The sequence below is a fragment of the Elephantulus edwardii genome, unplaced genomic scaffold, assembly GCF_000299155.1.
Source record: "Elephantulus edwardii isolate Elephantulus edwardi_28Jun2011 unplaced genomic scaffold, EleEdw1.0 scaffold00130, whole genome shotgun sequence".
Classification (NCBI taxonomy): domain Eukaryota; kingdom Metazoa; phylum Chordata; class Mammalia; order Macroscelidea; family Macroscelididae; genus Elephantulus; species Elephantulus edwardii.
The window spans coordinates 7,138,163-7,163,807 of record NW_006399880.1 but is presented as its reverse complement, the minus strand read 5'-3'; the positions used below and the strand labels follow the sequence as shown (position 1 = coordinate 7,163,807).

Genomic DNA, 25,645 nt, shown 5'->3' with positions numbered 1-25,645 from the left:
TCAGTTTACTAATTGTTTTAGATAACTGCAAATATGTGTGCAAACAATCTCTAATAGAAATGTAGAGATGTTATTTTTAATTATGTATTTATATCCATTAATGAAAGTGTTATGTAGCAAGAGAACAATGGTTATTAAGTAAAACTGCTCAAGGAAATACTTCCCAGAACTTAAAAGTCTTGCTTAGATGAGATTTACGAATGTCTGTCTGTCTGTCTGTATGTTGTTGTTGTTGTTGTTGTTGTTGTGTACCATCAAGTCAGAACCAACCTGTAGCTGACCCTCCAGCAGGTCTTCAGAGCCTATGATCACATGGGAGGAGTTTGCCCATCCTTCTCCCACAGAGCAGCTGGCAGATTCCAATCAAAATGTATGTATACAAAACTTTGTTTTCTTTTCAGAAAAGCTGCAATGAATTTCGACAAATGATAAATAAAGGAGAATGTGACAGGAATCTTAATGAAAAGAAAATGGAAAAGTGTCAAGACTGCCTAAATTCGTAAGTAAAGCCTCTTTTTTAAAATATTTAACTTGCATTTGATTTGACTTCGACTTGTGTTTGTGTGTATTTATTTCAAATGTATTTTTTTCTAGATCTATAGGGTAAATAAAGGTTTTAGTCATTTAATCTGACCCCTCCTCCCATCAGATTCATCTGGGAAGAGTTTAAGAACCACTCATAGTGTATTTAAAAAAATGTTCAGAAAGTTTGTTAGTAATATCTTATGAAGTACACTATTCTTTTGGGAACATGGTTCCAGTTAGAGCTTCCTAGCACTGAGAAGGATTTAAAAGAGGAAATCAGCTTCCTGGGGCCTGTTACAACCTGACCATTGTATCCTAGGGACTGAGAGGAACCCCTTGAGTATGAGGCAGTAAGCAAAAAAGATGGATTTCAACAGGATACTCTCTGTCCTGTAAGCTGGAAGTAGCTTCAATATCTGGGATAAATATTGAGTTGAGCTGGATCAAAGAATAACTGGAAGCTTCCTACTCCCTACAGCTCAGGAAAAAAATGATGATCCTAGCAGAGCTAGTGTATCAATCCAAAGTTTTTTAACTTGATTTTCTTTTCTTCTTTGGCATTCCATAACACAAAGAAGACCTGATTTATCAATTAAAAAAATCTCCACACTAGGATTTCCTGTTGATTTTTGAACACTGAAGTCATCTTTAGCTTCTGACCATGGACAAAATGTCAACACTGGTGTCAAGCCAGTATTATTAAGCTTACACATTTCGGTTAATTATGTGATAATTGGCTTTTAAAATTCCAAGTGGTATGTGTCAGGGGATTTAATTTGACATACCCAGTAATACAGGGATAATGAAGTTCTAATCACATGCATTGCTTCTAGTGAACACATGGTGGGAAAGTGAAATACTGAAGGTGTCGGGAAAGACTGAGGGTGCAGGATGCTCAGAATATGGGAATGAGACATCTTTTCTTACTCTTTTTAATAGTGATTTCAAACCAACAGTTGTTTTACAACCTAATTTGATGTTTTCTTGTTTCATTAGATGTTACTGTTAAAAAAAAAAATTCATCCTAACCATATTTACTGGAAAATAAATTTTATTTCTGTGACTATAGGAAGGCATTTACTCTGTGATCACAGCAAATTATAGCTAACCTTGAGGAGAATAGGAATCCCAGAACAGTTGATTGTGCTCATGTAAAATCCAAACTTGGATCAGGAGGCAGTCCTCAGAACAGAGCAAAGACACACTGCATGGTTCAAAGTCAGGACAGGAGTGCTTCAGGGATGTGTCCTGTCTCCATCCCTTTTCAATCTATATGCAGAACAGATCATTTGGGAGGCTGGGCTTTATGAGGAGGAATGTGGCATTAGGTTCAGAGGTAGACTCATCAACAACCTACATTATGCAGATGACACAACCTTCCTTGCCAAAACTGAGGACCTAAGGTGTTTGCTGCAGAAGGTTAAGGACTGTACTTTCAACATGGATTGAAGCTCAACCTTAAGGAAACAACTATTCTCACATCTGGGCCAAATGGCAACAACATGATAAGTTAAGAAGAGATTGAGGTTGTTAACAATTTCAACTTTTTGTCCCCACAATCAACACTTGTGGTGGCAGCAACAGTCAGGAAATTGCAAGTGGACAACACAAATTGCAGTTGGAAAATCTGTAGTCAGGGACCTCTCCAGAGTAGTGAGAAGCAAAGATGTTAGTCTCAAGACTTAGACAGGCCATGGTCTTCGCAATTACTTGCTATGCATCTGAGAACTGAACAATGACTAAGGTTGACACAAAAAGAATTGATGTCTTTGAGTTGCAGTGCTGGAGAAGTGGATTAAACATACCACAAACCAACAGAAGAACAAATAGGTCTGTCTTAGAGAGGGTGAAATGAAGTTTCTCCATGGAAGTTAAGATTTTGAAGCTCTGTCTCAGATAATTTGGTTATGTGGCTAGGAGGGACAGGTCCTTGGAGAAAGACACCAAGCTCAGAAGGGTGGAAGGACAGCACAGGAGAGGAAGACCCCAGATGAGATGGATTGACACAGTAACTGGGGTAATGGGGATAGGTGTGTTGGGGTCAATGAGACTGCCTCAGGACAGGGCAGACTTCAGAGCTGTTATGAGTCACAGGTGACTTGATGTCATATAACAAGAACAATTGAAAAGTAAAAAGTGTTAAGACACAAAAGGCAGTTTGTCACTTTACAAGCCATTCACTAAACTATTGTTTTTATTACGTGTGTAAATTATGGGGAAATCAACTAAAACTTTTAATTTAAAAAGGAAAAGAGTGCAAAACATAACATTGATCCTTAAATTGCTGAAAGACCATGTTTTGAATCAATACACAGAAGCAAATTCTGTTCATTGTGAGTAATGATCTTTGACACAGCAGCTCAGCAATGAAACAGGTATCTTTTAGGGTTGTTGATCATAGACTTGGAAATATTTAAGAAAGGTAGTTTGTTATAAAGATATTATTTCCTTGATAGAACTTTTCTTCAATAGAGGCATGCTTGAGATATTGTTTAGCATTGCAGAGAGATTTGGATACTGCTCATTTTTGAGCTTACTTCCAATTGTGTTATATTAGACTGGGTTGAAGACAGCAGTTTTGTAAAGTAAGTAGTGAAAATTGGATGAGCCTTTCTATGCTGTTCTTTTACTTCTTTCAGGGAAAATAAGGAAGGCCAAAGAATGCCCCTCGGACCTGTAAGAATCCGCAGGGCCATTGCCCCGGTAAAGGTAAGACAGTTTGGAGTCAACATGTCACGTTTGCTTTAGAGATTACGCTTGACTCTGTTTACTTCCTAATTACTAGGTCATACTTGTTGTGAAGGTATCTCCTTAAAAGGGAGGGAACATGGCTTAGTCAGGGTATAGCATGACCCAACTCTCAAAAAAATTTGGGCCCTGACAGATATCTACCTGCTGAGAGATGAGGTATGCTAATGTAATGTCTGTCATTTATGGTCATCTCTCATTCTAATTCCTTTTTGTATTACCAATAAGAGGTTTCTTGGGACTCTAAAACTAAATTCATCTGAGTCCTTATTTATAGTTCATGTCATTTGGATAATATACCTTCCTTTCTTCTTAAAAAGAAGACTTCATGTGGACCAAATGAGAAAGTTTAAAATGTCAGCCACAACATTTAACCTATGTTAATCAGCTCTTTCTTTTATTTCGCATCTTTGCTTCCTACTTAAAACAAAGTTGCTTGTTATACTTATTTTGCAGGTTGAGATTCAGATTAGTAGTTGAGAGATGTGTTCTGTGGTAAAATATAAATGATCTTAAAAAATAATAGCACAAATTTCGCCCGTGACACAATATAATCATTTAGTGAGACTAGTTCACAGTGTCTCACAATGTTATTGATGACCATGGGATATAACCAAGCATCCTGAACACAGTTTCCATCACCACAGTTTCCATCACCACAGTCTCCCTGTGTAACTTCTTCCCCAGTATCCTCTTTCTCACTCACCTCTTCTGACCCTGACACATAATTAAAATGATCATTCAGGGCAGGGCACACCCAAATTGCTTAGTGAATCCCCAGCCTAACCAAGCTACCATCTTCCTTGGCAGAGTTACTGTGGAACGCCTGGGAACTTCAGCCTCCGCAGTAAATCTATTCAACTAAATTCTTTGTCTGGGCTCCACCAGTTTCACATTTAAAGCAATACATCTTATAATCACAATCAACACTTGATTGGTTAATAACTGATCATTCTTGATCTCCAGCAATCTCTGTGCTCTACACAATTTATGGGGCTGGGCAAGTTCACTGGTCACTTTAAAACTGGCCATTATTTGTTACATTTTTAAGATCCCTTCTCCTCTTTGTGTTATTCATTAAAAATTAATATAGCAATAGCTTTTAAAAGTATAAAATATAAACCAATCACTCAAAAGTATGCACATACAAACTGATGCTGGCAACCTGGCTGTTTTTAAAAGAAATCCAGTCAGATGTTCCCATATCTAAATGTACAGTCACTGGGATTAAAAAAAAAAAAAACGTTGAAAGTTTAAGAATACATTAAGGGGAGTTCTAAGACATTCTACCTCTCTGGCAATGAGTTAGGGAGAGCTCTGGTGGTGAAGCCCATAGAGAGCTGTGCTGGTAATCCAATGGTGGCTTCTCTGTGGTGAATCAAAACAACCAGTGGCTCTACATGGGCAAGATGAGCAATCTCCTCTCTTGTGACTTACAGCCTCAGAAAACCTGCTGGAGGGTCAGTTGTGAGTTGATTCTGGCAATGAACTGCTTTGGTTTTAAACTAAAGTGATAAGCTCGATTCCTAATTTCCACTTTCATATGAAATTCGTAGATACTACACTGTAGCTTTCTATAAATCATTTGAAACTACCTATCAATGACAGCAGTTACTATGTGATGTATATACTGCAAGTGTTTTAAATCTGGATTTTTTGGTTTTCTTTATTTGGAAGGTTGTGTATAATTGAAATCTTTTTCTATTGTTATTGTTCTCGCTTTCTCACTTTCTCTGTTTTGATGTTGATAAGAAAGCAAGCCTGCAATTCGTTTGTAGAGTAAAGAGCTCTGTGTACACACACACACACACACACACACACACACACAGAGTACCTCCTGCAGGTAGGTAGTCTTCTCTTTTGCACCATCAATTTCTCTTTCTAATATCTCCTTCATTAACAAGTTTTGTGGCTGTTATGTTGTTAGATGATGGCAAATCAATTTCAACTCAGTGTGCAGAGCAGAACTCCCTTCAATAGGATTTTCTAGACAAAATAGAAATGCCCTACAAGGTTTTCTAGGCCATTTTTCTTTACAAAATGACATCAACTAGTCTTTCTCACATGGAATCACTGGGTGAATTTGAATTAAAACCTACTAATTAGCAGATGAAAACTATCCAGGGCTTGGTATTATTGGTGACATTGCTTAAAAAAAAAATCCAGATTTGAACCCTCTTCACTATGTCTGTTTCTACTACCCATGTCCAATCCTTCACATTTTCTGACTTTCAACTTCTTTGCCTATGTGAAGATTTCTATTTCTAATTTATTCACTGTTTCACACTGATTTAGGTTGCAAACTTCATAGCCTATTATGTTTCTTCACATGTATTTCAATATATATTTGTATTATCTGAGTTTTCTATTCTGTTTAAATATGTCCATTAATAGATAAGTAGTATCACTAAAGAGACATAGTTAACCAAGCAATATATATATATATATATATATATTGTCGTTATTGTTGTGTGCCGTCATGTTGGAACTGACCCTCAAGTGGGTTTTCGGAAGCAGTTAATCACATGGGACGAGGAGATTGCTCTTTCTTCTCACACAGAGCAGATGATGGATTTGAACTGCATGCATTCAGGGACTGAAACATAACTTCTTACCACTAGGTCACCGGGGGAGGGGGTGTGTGTGTGGGTGTGTATGTGTGTGTGTAGATATAAGTGATAACAGTGGCATCAGAACCAACCCAGAGATGAATCTTCAGTGGGTCTTCAGAGGCAATGAATCATGTGATAGGAGATTGCTTATCTGTCTCTGTGGAGCAGGTTCTGAATTTGAGGCATGTATCTTTGGGTTGACAGCACAATTTCTTAGAACTAAGCATCAGGCCTTTTGTTCATGGGGTCACTGCTCAACTTGAAGGCAATCAACAACAACAAGTTTATATATGTATATATAAATATATGCAGTTAATCATATGGAGAAAGGTTGCTCATCTTTTTCCTACAGAGCAGCTGATGGATTCTAACCATGTACCTTTGTGTTTGTAGCACAATTCCTTACCGCTAAGCCACCAGAGTACCCTGAAGTTTATATATGTGCATAAATGTATAAAATTTCCCAAGTGGTGATCTTGTTAAGTGCCATTGTGTCTAGTACAACTCATAATCCCTAGACTCTATCAACAACAAGCCTGAAACCTGCCCTATCCTGTGCCATCCCCTCACAATTTCTGACACACTTGAGCCCGCAACCACACAGTCACTGTGACAATCCACTGGTCAAAGATCTTCCTCTTTTTCTCCATCCCTCCACATTCCCAAACACTCTAGCAACATGTCCAAAGTATGTGAGACAGAACTTGTGATCTTTGTCTCCAAGGAGAACTATGGCTGTACTTTCTCCAAGACAAAATCTATTTGCTCTTTTGGCTGTCCATGGTATAGTCAGTCAGTACTCTTCTCCAACACCGCAGTTCTTCTTCAGTCATCCTAATTCACTGTCCAGGTCTCAGCAGCATAGCAAGTGATTGAAAAGACCATGGCCTAAATTTGATGAATCTTAGTCTTCAAACAAACATAATTGCTCCTCAACATTTGAGATCCCTGACTGCAGACTTTCCCAGTGCAGTATGTCTCCTGATCTCTCAACTACAGGTACCAAGTGTATTGACTGTGGATTCAAGCAAGATAAAATCATTAATAATTACAAGCTTTTCTCCATCTATGATGTTGTCTATAGGGCCAGTCGTGAGAATTTTTGTTTTCTTGGCATTTAAATAGAATGCATAAGTTGAAGGTTGCAGTCTTCGATCTTCTGCAGCAAGCATTTCAAGTTCTCCTTACTTTCAGGAAGCAAGCTGTCATCTGCATTATGAAGGTTATTGATGAGTCTTTCTTTGATCCTGATGACAAATTCTAATTCATTGAATAATTGAATAATTTGCTCAGCCTATTTTTATAAATTACTAAGTTTATAAAAAGATAATTTTAGTTTGAAGGCCTAACTGGACTGGGGCTACCAGCATTTTTTAAATTAATTTAGATAAAATTTGATTGTAAAAGTTTTAACTTGTTCAAACTGGTTTGACTAATGACTGTAAAAGTTGGAGTGGGCGTAGCCGGGATTGTGAGGCTGGAACAAACTAGGACAAGGTTTTGATCTGTTGTTTATAGGGTTACTGTGATAAGTAATTGCCTCAATAGCACTCAACAAAAAACAAGAAGAACTAAACTTGCTTGCAGAAGGTGAGTAGGGTGTGAAGCACTTGTTACAGAAGATTAAAGACTACAGCTTTTGATATGAATTGCCTCTCAATATCAAGAAGACAAAAATATTCACCATTTGACTAATAAACAACATCATGATAGACGGAGAAAAAAGTGAAACTGTCAACAATTTCATCTTGTTTGGATCCACAATCAACACCCTTGGTACCAGCAACCAAGAGCTGAGGAGATGCACTGCTTTGTGAAAGTCTGCTGTCAATAATATCTTCAAATTACTTAGAGCAATGAAATAATTTTAAGGTCATCTGATTCAGGCTATACTATTTTCAATCAGTTACTATGTGCCTGAGACTTGGGCAGTGGATAAGGATGAGTTGTGATTTAATATCCCTCGAACTTCCAAAAGAACAAACAGGTTTGGGAGAAAGTACAACCAAAGTTCTTGAAGGTAAAGATAACACAGCTTTGTCTCACATACTTTGGACATGTTGCTATGGGAGGCTATTCCTTGGAGAGGAACATCATATTTGGGAAGGTAGAAAGTCAGTGAAAGAGAGGAAGATACTCAACAAGATGGGTTGACAGTAATTATTGCCATGAACTCAAGTATGTCTGAAGTAATTGAAGGTAGTGCAGGATAGGACAAGGTTCAGATCTGTTGTTTATAGGGTCGTACTCAAGAGTTGTACCCAACTCTGTGTGATGACATCTAACAACAACAATACTTAGTACATAGGTTCATGTACATACTATGGCAGTTTAATAACTTCCCTTTCAATAGCTAGTCGGTCAGTCAGACAAGTCATTGAAACCATGGAATTCAAACCTACTACAGAGGATTTTCAGAGGCTTTAAATTATAATAGAAGTGACGATGCATCTTTCCCCCACAGCTGGCAGATCTGAACCACCAGAGAGATCAACACCTTTAGGTTAGCAGAGAAAATCTCTTTAGTACACCTTCACTTCTTTTTCTTTTTTTTTTTTCATGAAAGCTATATAATTGAAAATATTGATGATATGTGTGAGTGAAAATGTGTATGTGTGAGGGTATGTGTTTCAGCATTATGAAAGTCAACCAAAGCCTTTGCAAAACTATTTTTACTTAACACTGATGATGAAATTTTAAAAATATGAATCAATAATAAACACTGATACATTTTTGAGAAAAGTAAATCTATGTTAGTATTACTTGAGATTACTCCCATGTCAATTTCCCAAGATGTTTTGTTTTGAGATTCTGTCAAAAGAATTGCAGGCTATAAGAATCAATAGTTGATGGCCACAGAAGACAGTGTTCACATGAATCGAAAAAGTAAAGAACAACCCTTCTGAGAAGTAATTTAAGTAAAAAAAATTATACATATATATTTATATATTTTTAATTAAGTTATACAATATATATATTAAAGAGTTCACATATTTAATCAAAGCATGATACTAAAGAGTAACAAAGCAAAGCCAAAACCAAGCAACAAAACAACTACCTTAAGGAAAATATCATAAAACCAAAGCTGATGCTGCATTGCATTTGCATTGAAAATATCTAGATTTCAATTTAAAGTATGAGTTATGCAAAGGACAAATGATATCTATACTTGCATGGGACCAAGGCAAATAAACCAGATGTTTATCCACTGTTAAAACATGAAAGAAGTTACATGTCTATAATGGAATATTATTCAATAATAAAAAGAAGATAGATAAATAAGATATTACAGCATCCCCACTATTATGTCCAGTGAAAGAGACCAACAGCATATTTTTGCATACTGCATGATTCCATTTGTGTAAAATGCCCCAAAGGGGACAGTTTTAAAGTCAGAAAACAGATTATTGTTTTCCTAAAACTAAATTAGGAATTGAAGTTAATGAAAAATACACAGATAAGAACCCTTGGATTGGTATAAATATTTTAAAATTGGATTGTGATGATAGTACTGTTTACGTTATTAGGTGTCATCAATTAGATTATTATTCACACTGATCCTAAAAACAACAGGTTGGAACCTTACCCTTACCTTACTCTGTCTCATTGAGCTTCTTTCTCATTTTCACTGACCCTTTACTTTTCAAGCATAATGTCTTTTTCCAAGGACTGAAACTTCCTAAAAACATGTTCAAAACATGTGAGACAGTTCACCCAGATTTGCCTCTAAAAAGCACCTTGGTTGAACATTCTCCAAGAAAGATTTGCTTGTTTTTTTAATGTTGTTGTCGTCGTCGTGTGCCATCAAATCAGAACTAACCTGTAACTGAACTTCCAGTAAGTTTTCAGGGTCAGTAAATCATAGGGAAGGAGATTTCCCAAGTTTTGTCTGCAGAGCAGTTGATGGATTTGAAGCACATGCCTTTGGGTTGGCAGTACAGTGACTTACCACTTGTTAACCAACACCATTCTTCAAAAGCATCAATATTTTGGCTTTCTTTATACAATGTTCACCTCTGAAGTAATTAAAAATCAAGTGCATCTTAGTCTTTAAAGGGACAACTTTGACTTTTAGTACTTCAAGGAGGTCCTTGATAATAGATTTGCCCAACGTAAACTATCTATTGTTTTGGGTCCTGTTGCTACCATGTACATGGAGTGTGGCTCCAAGTAAAATAACATCCTTGACAACTTTACTCTTTTCTCCATTAATAATGACATTGCTATTGGTCCAGTTGTCCAGTTGTGACTACTTTTATTTTCTTGATGTTGAGATGTAATCCATATCAAAGCCTTTAGCCCTTGATCTTTTTCAGTTCAAATGTTTTAGGTCTTCTTAACTTTCTGAAAGCAAGGTTTTGTTAACTTACAAATTTGCACTTAAAATTGGTGGACTTTATGCTATGAAGATTATACTTCAAAAAAAGCACCCTCAGGTCTCCTTCTTCAAATCTGGAATAATTTGCAATTTATTATTACTAAATGTATGTTTTAAGAAATTCTAAAAAGCCTCATGACCTCAGAGTCTGTCTGAAGGCCCTGAGTTTGTGTTTTGAGTGAAACAGTTATCAAGTGCTTGGATAGTAATTTACATGTAATTCACACTCATTATCCATGGGCAAAGATATTTAAACTCCATGTGAAAAAGATGTGGCAGTCTCTGACCATAAATTTTATGGCTCAGGAAACTCTATGGATCATTTATAATGGATCATTTATAATCTGTCCTATATGGGTCACAATGAATAGCAGTGAATAATTAATTTTTCCTTATTTTAAAAGACTTCAGAAAACTGGATTTAAGTCTGCTGTTAGGGACCTCTCCAAAGTACTGAAGAGCAATGGTTTCTCTCCGGAGATTAAGGTGTGTCTGATACAGGCCATGGTCTTTGCAATCACTTGTTATGCATCAGAGAGTTGGACAATGACTAAGAAGGATAGAAAGAGAATTGATGCTTTTGAGCTGTGGTGCTGGAGAAGAGTATTGAGGGTACCATGGACTGCTAGGAAAACAGATTCATCCTGGAAAGGGGTAAACTGAGCTGCTTCTTGGAGGCAAGTATTCTGAGGCTCCATCTAGCATACTTTGAGCATGTTGTAAGGAGGATGGGTCCTTGGAGAGGCACATCATGCTTGGTAGGGTGGAGGGACAGCACAGGAGGGGAAGGCCCTCTATGAGGTGGATTGATTCAGTGACTGGGCTAATCAGGATTGGAATGCCAGAGACAGTGCAATTGGCACAGGATGGAGCAGAGTTAAGGGCTGTTGTATATAGGGTCGCTATGAGTCGCAAGCAACTCGACGGCACATAACAACAACAACATGTTGTCTTTTGTTATTGTATGTGCCCTCGAGTTGGAACCAATTCATAGCTAACCTTCCAGCAGATTTTCAGAAGCAATAAATGATACAAGAGGAGATTGTTCATCTGTCAGTGAAGTAGCTGGGAAATTTTAACTGAATAATATCTGGAATAAGCCATTTCTACATATTGGGTTCAATGTTATTGATGGAATAGATGTTAATGTTTTTAAAACTATTCTTTCCCATAGTTTGTGCTTTTGTTTGTAGCCACAACTCCTTCAATATTACAACTTCTTTCATTTTATAACTTACTGCTTACTCAGTTATTCTCTATTACCACTTCACACACATTTTTTCATCTTTACTTTCTCTTCTCAGTTCTACTAGATATTTAATATAGAGTATACAGTCACTGTACAAAAATAATTGATTGACACAGAAGAATTTAAAGAAACAATATATGATCAAGAGACAATGATGATGACGGAGGAAATTCAGGCTCCTCCGAAGAACTTGGCAAAAAATAAAGCTCCAGGAATTGATGGTGTACCAATTCACATATTTCAACAAACAGATACTGCCTGGACATCCTCCCTAGATTGTGCCAAGAAATCTCGAGGAAACCTACCTGACCAACTACAGAAAGAGATCCATATTTATTCCCATTCCAAAAAAAGATGACCCGACACAGTGGGGAAATTATTGAACAATATCACTCATATCACACGTAAACAAAATTATGCTGAAGATTACCCAGAAATGACTGGAACACTATATTGACAGAGAACTACCAGAAACAGAAGCTGGGTTTAGAAAAGACCGTGGAACTAGAGACATTCTCACCAATGTCAGATGAATCTTGGCAGAAAGCAAAGAGTAAAAGAGGAGTATCTATCTGTGTTTCATTGACTATGCAAAGGCATTGGACAGAGTGGATCACAACATTTTTTGGTTGTGGTTAACCTTGAGGGGAACAGGAATCCCAGAACTTGATTGTGCTTATGTGAAACCTGTACTTGGATAAGGAAGCAGTCCTCAGAAAAGAGTAAGGAAACACTGTAAGATATATATCATAGTCATATGTCCTGTCTCCATATCTTTTGTTGTTGTTGGGTGTTTTTTTTAAAAGGACTTTATTTCTTTTCCATACCTTTTCAATCTATATGCAAAACATAACTTGAGAGGCCGAGCTTTATGAGAAGGAATGTGGCATCAGTATTGGAGAAAGACTCATCAACATCCTACATTATGCAGATGATACAACTTTGCTTGCTGAAACTGAGGAGGACCTGAAGTGCTTGCTGCAGAAGGTCAAGGACTATAGTCATCAATATGGATTGAAGCTCAACATCAAGAAGACAAAGATTCTTACCACTGGGCCAATTGGCAGCACCGTGATGAAGAAGGGATTGAGGTTGTTAACAATTCCAGCTTGTTTGGCTCTACAATCAACACTCTTGACACCAGCAGTCAGGAAATAAAAAAGATTAATTACATTTAGGTAAATCTACCGTCAGGGACCTTTCCAGAGTGCTGAAAAGCAACCATGTCAGTCTGGAGACTAAGATGTGCCTGATTCAGGCCATGTTCTTTGCAATTACTTGCTATGCATCAGAGAGCTGAAAAATGACTAGAAATGACAGAAGAAGAATTGATGCCTTTGAGCTGTGGTGCTAGAGAAGAGTCTTGAACATACCATGGACCATCAAAAAAATGAATAGATCTGCCTTGGAGAGTGTGAAATCAAGTTTCTTCTTGGAGGCTAGGATTTTGAATCTCTATCTCACATAATTTGGGCATGTGACCAGAAGGGACAGATTCTTAGAGAAGGACATGGTGCTGGAAGATGGAGGGATAGTAGATAAGAGGAAGACCCCAGATGGGATGGATTGATACAGTAACTGTGGCAGTGGGAATAGGTGTGTCAGAATCAGTGAGACTGGCTGAGGACAGGGCAGGCTTCAAAGCAATTGTACATAGGATCACTATGAATCGCAGGTTCACATGGCACATAACAACAACAACGACCTCTTTTTGTGATTTTTTTCTACTGTTTTTATTCTCAATGTCAGATAATCTTACCTTTATTCTTGTTCTATTGCTCACTTTAAAATAGAGTGAAAAATACATAATTATTTAATTTTTATTTGTTTTTATTAGACAAGTGCATTTAAAATTTTTTTATCATTAATTTCATGGTTTGTACCTATGGGTGGTTTTTTTTTCTTCATTTACCAATCAGTATCAAATGTTTCTTAATTCTTCTTACCTCATGGTTATTTCAAACCCAAACTTATTTTCATCAGATCAGAATCAACTCATAGCTGACCCTCTATTGGTTTCTGACACTATAAATCACATGAGAGGAAATTGCCCATCTTTCTCCTACAAAGCCACTGATATGTTACTAGAGATAATTACTAGAGACATGTGGCCTTTGGGTTAACAGCAAAACTTCCTAGAAATTAGAACACCAGGGCTCCTTCCATTATTTATTGTTGTTATTATGTGGCATCAGATAGATTTACTACAACTTACAGCAACCCTATGAACAACAGATGTGAACCTTTTCCTATACGATGCCAACCTCATCGTCTCTGATATGCTTGATCCCATTGTTACAGTCACCACGTCAATCCCTCTTCTTCAGGATCTTCCTCTCCCTACATTGACCATCCATGCTTTTAAAGGATGATGTTGATCTCCAAGAACTGGCCCTTCATAACAACATGCCCAAAGTATGTGAGAACAGCAAGCTCTTTTGAAGGCATTGACAAAACATAGGCCCCAGGAATTTATGTGTTGCAATTGATATATTTCAACAAATATGTTCTGACCTGGACATGCTTACCAGTCTATTTCAGGAAATTTAGGGGGCAAATACTAGGCCAACTGAGTGAAAGAGACCTATATTTGTTCCTTTTCACAAGAAAGGTGATCCAACATGAAATGGAAATTATCGAACAATATCACTAACATCACATGCAAGCAAAATATTGCTGAAGAACATCCCAAAATGGACAGAATAGTACATTTGACAGGTAACTTCCAGAAGTTGAAGTGAGGTTTAGAAGAGGTTATGACACTAGGGATATCATTGCTAATGTCAAATGGATCCTGGATGAAAACAAAGAATACCAGAAGAATGTTTATTTGTTTTCATTATTTTATTGAATGTGCAAAGTCATTTGACTGTAAAAATCACAACCAACTATGATTATCATTAAGAATGGAAATCCCAGAATCCCAGACCACTTAATTGTGCTCATTCAAAATCTATGCCTAGACCAAGAAGCTGCTGTCGTAATAAAGTAAATGAGCACTGTACGGTTTAAAGTCAAGAAGCATGTTTGAATGATGTACCCTTTCTCCATGCAATCTGTATGCTAAACAAATCATTTGTTTAGCTGAACTCTGTGAAGAGGATTATGACATCAGAATCATAGAAAGATTCATCAATAATCTGCATTATACAGATGGCACAACGTTGATTGTTGAAAGTGAGAGGGCTTTAAGTGATTGCTGCAGAAGATCAAAGAACACAGTCTTGAATATGGTTTACTTTTCAACACCAGCAAGACAAAATCATTCACCACTGGATGTATAAGCAACATCATGATAAATGAAAAATAGATTGAAAATGGATGAATAATCAACACCCTTGGTATCAGCAGTCAGAAGATCAGGAGACAAACTGCATTTTGCAAGTCTGCTGTCAAAGACCCCTCCAAAATACTGAAGAACTATGATGTCAGTTTAAAGACTAATGTGCACCTGACTCAGGTTGTGGTCTTTTCTATCGCTTGCTATGTGTCTCAGAGATGGACAATGAATAAGGATGACGGAAGAATTAATGCCTTTGATTTGTAGTGTTGGAGAAGAGTTCTGAATATCCCATGGACTGCTAAAGAACAAAAAGATATGTCTTGGGAAAAATGCAAGCCAGAGTGTTCCTAGGAGGTAAAGATGACACAGCTTTTCTCTCGTATTTTGGACATGTTCCTAGGAAAGCTATTCCTTGGAAAGGCTTATCAAACTTGGAAAGATAGAGAGTCAGCAAAAGAGAGGAAGACCCCAACAAGATGGATTAGTAAAGTTACTGCATCAATGAGCTCAAGTGTGTCAGAGATGATGAGGATGGCACAGGATAAAACAAGGTTCAGGTCTGTTGCTCACAGGGTTGCTATGAGTCATACTCTTGATGGCACCTAACAACAACAATGGTAAGGAGCTGAGTTGTTGATCAAAAGATAGTTTGGATCCACCAGCAGCTCTGCAAGAGAAAGATGGGAAATATCCTCTATGATTTCTTTCTGTAATCCCACTGAAAGGTCAGCTATCTGTTCTCATGCAACAGTGCATAATATTTTATTCTGTGGAATCTCTACTTGCTTAATGGTAAGGATTTTCACTACTGACCCAAAGGCAGATGTTTCAAATCCAACAATTGCTCTGAGGAAAAAGATTGACAAACTTCTCCTGTGTGATTTACAGCCTCTGAAAAACTCTTTGAGGGTTAGCTACAAATTGGGTCTGATTTGATAATACATGTCCACAATAAACACTATGTTCTGGATTTTTTTTCTTTTGTGATTTTTTTTATGTATCTAAAGATAGTATGATTAGGTGTATGAGTTCTTTATAGTTTTAACTTCTTATTCTCTTCCTTATACACTAAACAATATCTTTCTTTGTTATTTTTATCCAAATTAACTCCCTTTGAGTTGATAATAAAACTCTTTACCTACTTGGCCATCAGAGTTTCCTATACTTATGATATATTTTAGGCTAATTAGCATTTTTCCCAGTTGTTAATATTACTAGTGTTGTTTCCTTATGGTAGAAATTTCCCTCTCTTATTGTTTTAATATTTGCATGACTTTTCATTTTAATTTTTCTCTTGTGATCAAAACATTTCCTGATTGAAAAATTTAATATAATGTAGTCTTTAATTTGTAAATTTAAGCCATCTAGATTTACTATTATTTATGATAACTAGGGCTAGATTCTCTCACTTTCCTTTCCAACTAATGAAATTGAACACTGAAAAGAAATTAAAAATTTTTTTCTTCTTATTTTTGACAGTGATTCAAAAAGTAGTATATGTGATGACTCAACATTTAGGTAATAGGTGGCTAACCCATAGGTTGGCAATCTTATCACAAGTCACTCTGGTAGAAAGTTGTGGTGAGGTGATGTATCTGGTAAAGATTACTGTCCTCAAAACTCCGTGGGATAGTTCTACTCTCATCCACAGAGTCCTCATGAGTTAGACTCAGCTAACTCAATGGAACCCTATGCTAAATTACTTCACAAAAAAATTAAATTAAACATTGTATATCCACTTTAATTATGGCGATCCTTAGTGAAGTACCTTCATTTCCAATTACGTATCATCTTTGTGAATGTCCATATCTGTTGGTGATATCTATACCCCTTTCTCTTTAGTCTGCTCTCAGTTCATTTTCATGAAACCTCCAAACTGTCACAATTTATTGTCATGGACTAGAACTTTAGTTTTTAATTGTTATTGATATTTTTCTTATAATCGTCCTCCCCACTCTGATTATTTTGAGGATCATTTCCCTCTGATTTCATCAACTACTTCTCATGTTTTTGTCTTCCTTTTTTTTTTAACTTTTACTTGTATTCTCCACATTCTTTCACTTTTCATTTCTTGTTAAAATTCTTCTTTCCCTTTATACTTCCTATAGAGCAGTTTCAATCTAGTGGTTTACATGGTCATTACATATTTGCATTCATTTTAATTTTATTCTGTATATTATTTTATTATTTCACATACAGAAATTTTCCTTCATAATGTTTTTTTCTTTTTACTATGTCTAGTTTATTCATAATGTAGTATACTTTCCATAAATTATTTTATTGTTTGTTTGGTTGGTTAGTTTTGCTATTCTAATAATTCTGCTTTGGTTGACACATATAGTTCAGCTTGCTATCTTTATTTATACTGTTTTCCTCTTTGGATATCCAGAGATTTTTTTGTTTTAATATCAAACTTTTATAAATATATTTATTATTTTCTCTTGGTAAACTATATTCAGTAATGATTTAGGTAAAAAAAAAAAGAAGTCTATGTCTCTCTTGGTAAGTATAAACCAAAAGTCTCACTTGCTTCATTGAGTCTGTTATGACTCACTGTAAACCTTCACTGAGTTTCCAAGCCTGTAATTCTTTCCTAAGGAGACTGGTGGGTTTGAACTCCTGGCCTTTCAGTTAGTAGTATAATCCATAATGTTCTACACCTGAAAACTCTTGATAAGTCTAAGTATAGGGTAATGAAGAAGGCTCAAACTGAAACAACTATTGGCCACTCCACTCTGATGCTACTACTCCATCAGGTCAGAAATTAACCTTGAAGGTCTCAAACCTTCTCAGCATTAGAAGGAGGTGTCCTCTGTAGGTTGTAATACACCAACTCCTGCTGTTTGGAGTGAGAAGAGGTGGAGTAGCAAATACTTTTAGCTGTTGTCATCATCTCCCAGCTGAGCTTTTCCTATTTGCCCTGTCATTACCCTGCTAACTAACACCTGTGACCTGGTATGTTGCTGTTGATATTTTTCTCATGAAGAGGGATGGTAGTGATCATCTCAAGTTAAATGGCATTTACTCAAGTTAATTACTCCACATTCCATCCTTAATTTTCTGACTTTTTTGTAGATTCCCAGGAAATTATTTTGAGGAGGAAATCAGTAGCTCTTCTGTTAGTTCTGTGTACTCTAAGCCACACTTTTTATTCCCTATAAAGGGCAATTTACTTCCAACCACAAATCCTTCGCAGAAAGGTTATAGTTTTGAATCCATTTAGAGGTGGTAAAAAAAAAAAAAGCTAGCCTTCTACTTTCAGAATAATCAGTCATTGAAGCTCCTATAGATCATGGTCTATTCTGACACATATGGGGCTGCCAGGAGTTAGAATCAGCTTGACTCTTGTGGTGACTGTGGATAGCTAGAATACTCAGTGTCTGGGGTAAGCGGGGTAGGTGTGTCAGAGACAAAGAGGTTGATCACTATGAGTTCTAAGTGACTCCATGATGAATAACAACAACACAAATTGCATGAGAGGAGATTGCTCATCTTTCTGTAGTGAAATCACTGATAAATTCAAATTGCCAGAAATTCAACTGGTTAATTAAAATTGTCTTTGGGTTTAGGGACTATCTATCTACTCTCTTCTATAGTGTAAGTAGGATGTGAACTCCTGTTTCACAGAAAAGGAAAGTAAGGTTAGATGAAGTGAAGTGAGAGGGTGGTAAATCTGAGATTCTCGTCTTTACTTGTTTTCTAGAATGGTTGTTTTCCTTACTTACAGGTTTGTGCCCTATTCATATAGTAGATATTTGAAGATTTGTTTCTTCCAATAACTTTAAGAGAGGTTTCTTTTTCTTTGTTTGACAATTTGTAAGGAAACATTTAAATTGAAAACAAAGAGCTAAAATTATGAATCCAAACTTCTGGCTCTTAAGTACTATTCTAGACTATAATATTATTAACTTTCTTGATTAGTAGCTTACAGAGGTAACACTAACATTCTGTGGGAAAACTAGGCAGAATTTGACAGACTAGCATCATACCAAAGTAGGATAACTTGGCTTAGATATCAGTGATCTTATGATCAGAATCATATTGAGATCTTTTCTTTTGCTATCTGGTTAAACACTTTCCCCAGTTATTGACATAGTTAGGTTCCAAAGCCAAGTCACACAAAAAGCATTACAAAAAACTAAAGATGATCACGTCAGATTAAAAAGCGGGAGATGACTATATCATTATATAATTGTCAAATTATATCATTGCATAGATGTCAAATTGTATCATTACATAATCACTACACCTCAGAGGCCCATTGCCTATTCAAGTGGATACCTTTCAGACCTGGCTTTACTCTCACCTTGCAACTAACTAGCCCACTGTTTGTTACTGTCAGATTTTCATGCTCATGCCTAAAAACAGTCAAGCAATAAATGTTTCATTATTTTGGTAAAAGTGAACTATTGAATAATAAGATACATCAGTGAGGAAAGAATGTTTATCCTCTTTGCTTTGGGCTTTGTTTCATTATTTGTTTTACAAATCCATTATTTTCTCCTTAAAGTATTTTTCTTTTTTATACAGTCACAGACTTAAAATGATGACTTACTTATGTTTCTGAGATGTGTTTTGTTTCTTACAATTTTTTTAAATTTCTTGTTCATTTCCCTTGTAGCTGAACTGCGAGGATTTCAAGAGAGGAGAAAGAGATGGGGATTTAATCTGTAGTCTTGATAATGCAGCTGTTTGTGGCACAGATGGGAAAACATATAGCAACAGATGTGCCCTGTGTGCAGAGAATGCGTGAGTATTCTGGGAAGCAGATTCTTTACTAAAATACAGTCTCTATATAATGACATATTCCAAGCTGCCATAATCCTTCGAGAGGATTAAAATTCATTTTGTGAATATTAGTTGTCCCTAAGAATAACAACAAACTGTCACTATAACTTTATAAGAGAAAGGGAGAGAGGAGGAGTGAGGGGTGGGAATGAATTCTGATGGTATGGTGCACTGTGCAATGATGACTGAAAGGCCAGCAGTTCAAGTCCACCAGCTGCTCCAGATGAGAATATAGAAAGAAAACCTTCTCCTCTAAAGATATACAATGAAGAGAAGTATACTTAATGGCACTGTGCTCATCCTTCTCCAAAGGAGCCAGTGGTGGATTCAAATGATACACATTTGGTATTGCAGTGCAGCTTCTAACCAATATATAAATATATATATATATGTTGTATGTGTCATTGAATCACTTGCGACTCATAGTGGACTGAAACCGTGTACATTTCGGAAAATAGTGCAGCTTCTAATCAATAAATAAATATAAATTTTAGAGAGAGATGGATATACATATGTATATGTATATGTATATGTTCTTGATTGTCTTCAAGTCCAGCACAACTCACAGCGACCCTATGAACAACAAAAAAAAAAGCTTGAAGCCCCTCTACAACAATTGATAGTTATTAGAGATTATAGTTTCTGGAGGTATGTTATTTAGGAAGTGGATGCCACACCTACTTCTACACCTGTTGTGTTGTTGTTGTGTGCCATTGAGTCACTTGCGACTCATAGTGACCCTAAGTACAACAGACCAAAACCCTGCTCTGTCCTGTGCCAATCACACTGCCTCCAACACACCCATCCTGATTATCCTAGTCACTGAAGCAATTCACCTCATAGAGGGTCTTTCCCTTCTGCACCATCCCTCCAACCTCCCAAGCATGATGTCCTTCTCCAAGGACCTGTCCCTCCTTACAATATGTTCAAAGCATGTCAGACAACACCTCAGAATCCTTGTCTCCAAGGAGCAGCCTGGTTTAACCCTCTCCAGCATGAATCTGTTTGTTTTCTTAGCAGTCCATAGTACATTCAATACTCTTCTCCAGCACCACAGCTCAAAGGCATCAATTCTCCTTCTATTCTCCCTAGTCATTGTCCAACTCTCTGATGCATAACAAGTGATTGCAAAGACTGTGGCCTGTATCAGACACACCTTAGTCTCCAGAGTGACACCATTGCTCTTCAGTACCCTGGAGAGGTCCCTAACAGCAGACTTTCCCATGGCAATACGTCTTTTAATTTCCTAACTGCTAGTGCCAAGAGTGTTTACCTGTGGAGCCAAATCTGTCATGTTGTTGTTGTTATGTTCCGTCAAGTCACTTGGGACTCATAGCGACCCTATGTACAACAGCCCTAAACTCTGCTCTGTCCTGTGTGAATCACACTGTTTCTGACACTCCCATCTCGATTATCCCAGTCACTGAATCAATCCACCTCATAGAGGGTCTTCCCCTCCTGCGCTGTCCTTCCACCCTCCCAAGCATGATGTCCTTCTCCAAGGACCGGTCTCTCCTCACAACATGTCCAAAGTATGTCAGACGGAGCCTCAGAATCCTTGCCTCCAAGGAGCCACCCCATTTAACCCTTTCCAGGATGAATCTGTCATAGTATGTTATTATTGTATAGGCCACTGAGTCATCCTTGAGTCACTTGCAATGTATAATGACCCTATGTACAGCAGCTCTGAACCCTTTCCTGTATCAAGCATATGTTACTGTTGTTGTTATGTGCCGTCGAGTAGCTTGTGACTCATAGAGACCCTATGTACAACAACCCTAAATTCTGCTCTGTCCTGTGCCAATCTCACTGTCTCCAACACACACATCCCAATTACCCCAGTCACTGAATCAATCCACCTCATATTTGCTGTTTTGTCTCATCGAGCGACCTGCAACTCTTAGTGACCCTATATATAGCAGCTCTTAAGCCTGCCTGATTCTGACACACTAACCCCCATTACCCTAGTTACTGTATCAATTAATCTCATCTGGAATCTTTCTCTCCTGTGCTGTCTCTCCACCTTTCCAAGCATGATATTGTCCAAGGAGTGCTCTGTCCTGACCACATGCCCAAGTATGTGAGTTAAAGGTTCAGAATCCTAGATGCCAAAGAGAAACTTGGTTTCAACTTTGTTTTCTTAGCAGTCCATGGTAGATTTAAGACTCTTCTCCAACACAACAATTCAAAAGCACCAATTCTTCTATCATCCTTAGTCATTATCCAACTTTTTGATACTTAGCAAGTAATTGTAAACACCATAGCCTAGATCAGGTGCACCATAGCATCTACACTGACATTGTTGCTTCTCAGTACTATGGAAAGGTCTCTGACAGTGGATTTACCTAATGCAATTCATCTTTTTATTTTCTAACTGCTGATGTCAAGAGGGTTAACTGTGGAACTGAGTAAGCTTGACTGTTGACATCAATCTTTTCTTTATCATGGTGCTACCAATTGGTCCAGTGGTGAGAATCTTTGTCTTCTTGATGTTGTGCTTCAATCCATATTCTAGACCATAGTCATTGACCATTGCAGCAAGTGCTCCAGGTCCTCCTCAGTTTCAGCAAGCAAAGTTGTGTCATCTGCATAACATAGGTTCTTATGAGTCTTCCTCTAATCCTTATGCCACATTCCTCTTTATAAAGGCCAGCCTCCCAGATGATCTGTTCTGCATATAGATTGGATAACCCCTGATGCACTCCTTTCCTGATTTTGAACCATGCAATGTTTCCTTGCTTTGTCCTGAGTACTGCTTCCTTGTCCAAGTCTAGGTTTCATATAAGCACAATCAACTGTTCTGGGATTCCCACTCTCCTCAAGGTTAGCCACAATTTGTTGTGATCCACACAATCAAATGCCTTTGCCTTTTCAACGAAACACAGATATATATCCCTCTGGTTCTCTTTACTTTCTGCCAAAATCCATTTGACATTGGCAAAAATGTCTCTAGAGCCACAGTCTCTTCTAAATCCAGCTTCTATTTCTGGCAATTCTCTGTCAATGTTATAACTGTTCCAGTTGTTTCTGGATAATCTTCAGCAGAAATTTGCTAGTGTGTGATATTCGTGTTATTTTATGATAAGTCCCACTCTCTTGAGTCAGCAATTTTTGGAATTGGAATAAATATGGATCTCTTCCAGGCACTTAGCCAGGTAGTTAGTTGTGCTTCATATTTCTTGGCACAACCTGCTGAGCACATCCAGGGCAGCATCTGTTTGTTGAAATATGTCAATTGTTATTCCATCAATTTTGCCAAGTCCTTCAGAGCAGCCTGAACTTCCTCCTTCATCACCATTGCCTTTTGATCATATGTTATATTTTGAAATTCCTCTGTGTCAGTAAATTCTTTTTGGTACAGTATCTCTGAATACTGTTTTCATCTTCTCTAGTATTTCCTAGATCATTCAATATTCTACCTATAGTATCCTTAAAAATTGCAACTCGAGGCTTGAATTTGTTCTTTAGTTCCTTTGGCTTCAGATTTATATAAACATAAACATAATCTCATATATATAATATACAAAGTCATACTATATATAGTCTTTCACATGAGGGTAGATGTGTCAGAGACAATATGGCTGGCATTGGGTAGAGCAGGGTTCAGAGCTGTTGGACATAGGGTTGCTGTTAGTCATAAACAACTTGATGGCACACAACAACAACCATATATATATATATATATAATAGAAAAAGTTGTATGTGTATTATATAATTAAAATTTTACATACATTTATAAAGTTTTATGTGCATGGAAATAGATATCTCTATATTCACTTTCATCTAAAATTATATGTTTTAGAAAACATATCTTAATGAAAATGTGTAGGCACTTAGCCACTATTTACAGGAAGTCAATAGGATTAGGGCAGACACACGTATTCTCACTCCCACACACTCATGTGAACACGTACACATCTATCTATCTATCAGAATGCCTATTTATCAACATATTCTTTCTCACAGAGAATGGGATAATTATGAATTGATACTGAAAAAGTGTACAGTGAGTTATGATATTTCCATAAACAATTGGACATTTAATCTTGAACTTCTCTCAAACTATCCAATCTTTGCCAAATATCTCAAGTATATTCCTGTCCTATACTCTGTTCCCATTCTGTTCCTTCTCCACCCTCGGTACCAACAATCTTGCAGACCTGCTTTGCAGGTTCTCCCTGTGACCTCAATCTTGAGTTGTCTGTTCTTCAGTTTTTGCAAATATAGCAACCATTAGTCTAGAAGTTTAGTAAATCATATGGTACTATTAATTTGTCAAATTTCCAGCAAGCTTTGTCCCACCTTTTAATAAATATTATTACCAAAGTAAATCTGAATTAGATTCTTTTGATACCATACAAGGCCCTTTTTTGAGAAACAGATGCTAAAATTATACCCTCAACTCTCTCCAACAGTTATCACAAAGTAGAGAACACAAAAATATTCCTGTATGGACGGCATTCAGGTTTATTTTAATTTCTAACACTACACATTCTAATTTGTAGAATTCCAGGATTAATTCTCTAACTCTCTGGGCCAGGAGACGATTTATGTCCTCTAAATGTTGGTTTAATTCTTCTTATTAGACAATGAGTATAGATCTTCCCATTAGTTTTCTTTTGTAGTTGTTTTCAGGAGCAAATTAGAATCACACTGAAGTGAAGAAATTAGAACTGAATGAGGGGAAGTTCTGTGACACTAAGTTGGTATGTCTACTAACATTTGATTCCAGAAAGAGCAGATCACAAATCGACATACAGAGTGAAGGAGAATGTGAGAAGAATGATCCTGAGGAGGTAAGGGCTGTGGCGGACACGGGTGGGCTGATTTCAAAGAGCAAATAAAATCCATCTTTCTTCCTTGTGAGTGGGCTGTTTGCAAGAAACCCAGATTTGCTTCTTTTGAAATGGGATATTGCTTGTTTATGTAAACAAACAAGCATTGCCTCCTAAAACTGGAGCAGGATACTTTTGTAGTTAAAACTTTCCACTCTATTTCTAATTTCTAGTTAAAAAAAAAAAAGGCAAAGAAAAAATCAAGATGTGTACTAGAAAGTGCCCTAAACCCCAGCAGTTTAACCTGAATTACAGTTGCAGCAGTTAAGAGTTCTTATGAAGCTTCTTAACCAGTGTTTACAAACCCACATCTGTGATTTGGTACACATATCTTTTTAGGTGTTAAAATTCAGTGATTCTGTTACACTCGGCTTTCTCCAGCTGGATGCTCCCCCTAATACAAGACATGATGTCCCTTTATTCTTGTGTGCTCCTTCAATGCCCACCATTCTCTCTGTCAGAACATTTAGCACAATGCACAATTTTAAGTATTTTTTACCTATGATGCTGTTTGACTGAGAAACCTGAGGATAAGACCTGTACCTTTCCCAATGCTGATTATAATTGATCCTAGAAATTTATAAAAGAACTGAGTGAGTGCACTCCACCCTTCATTGTATGCGTGGTACAGTAGTGGCTGAGTTACTATTATACAGCTGGCACTGCCCTGGGGGTAGAGGTCATCAGGCAAAGGGACTTGAGTTTGAAGTTTCTGATAACATAGAACTACAAGTGTTACAAGAAGGGTAATTCCCTTCCCTTCTTTTCAGGACGTGTGTAGTGCTTTTCGGCCCTATGTGAAAGATGGAAGACTTGGATGCACACGGGAAAGCGATCCTGTTCTTGGTCCTGATGGGAGAACACATGGCAATAAGTGTGCCATGTGTGCTGAGCTGTTGTAAGTAGCACTTTCCCAAGTAGGCGACCCTGATAACTGTCTCCTTGGTTCCTACCCAAGAAACACTTTATAGAGAGAGAAAATCAATTTCATGACACATTAATTAATAATGTTGTTGTTGTTGTTGTTATGTGCCGTAAAGTCGCCTGTGACGCATAGTGACCCTATGTACAACAGCCCAAAACTCCGCTCTGTCCTGTGCCAATGGCACTGTCTCCGACACTCCCATCCCAATTATCCCAGTCACTGAATCAATTCACCTCATAGAGGGCCTTCCCCTCCTGCGCTGTCCCTCCACCCTCCCAAGCATGATGTCCCTCTCTAAGGAC

At 37.3% G+C, this 25,645-nt stretch overlaps 1 protein-coding gene across 1 annotated transcript in view; it reads left to right on the top strand.

Annotated features, from left to right (window-relative positions):
- The first annotated feature begins 425 nt into the window (after positions 1-425).
- Positions 426-25,645, top strand: part of SPINK5 (serine peptidase inhibitor, Kazal type 5) — a 109,408-nt gene continuing 84,188 nt past the window's right edge. The window contains exons 1-5 of the mRNA XM_006893755.1: positions 426-499; positions 3,165-3,234; positions 19,417-19,544; positions 24,316-24,379; positions 25,189-25,316. Coding sequence (XP_006893817.1) covers positions 426-499; positions 3,165-3,234; positions 19,417-19,544; positions 24,316-24,379; positions 25,189-25,316 — 464 coding nt within the window. The remainder of the gene's footprint in view (positions 500-3,164; positions 3,235-19,416; positions 19,545-24,315; positions 24,380-25,188; positions 25,317-25,645) is intronic.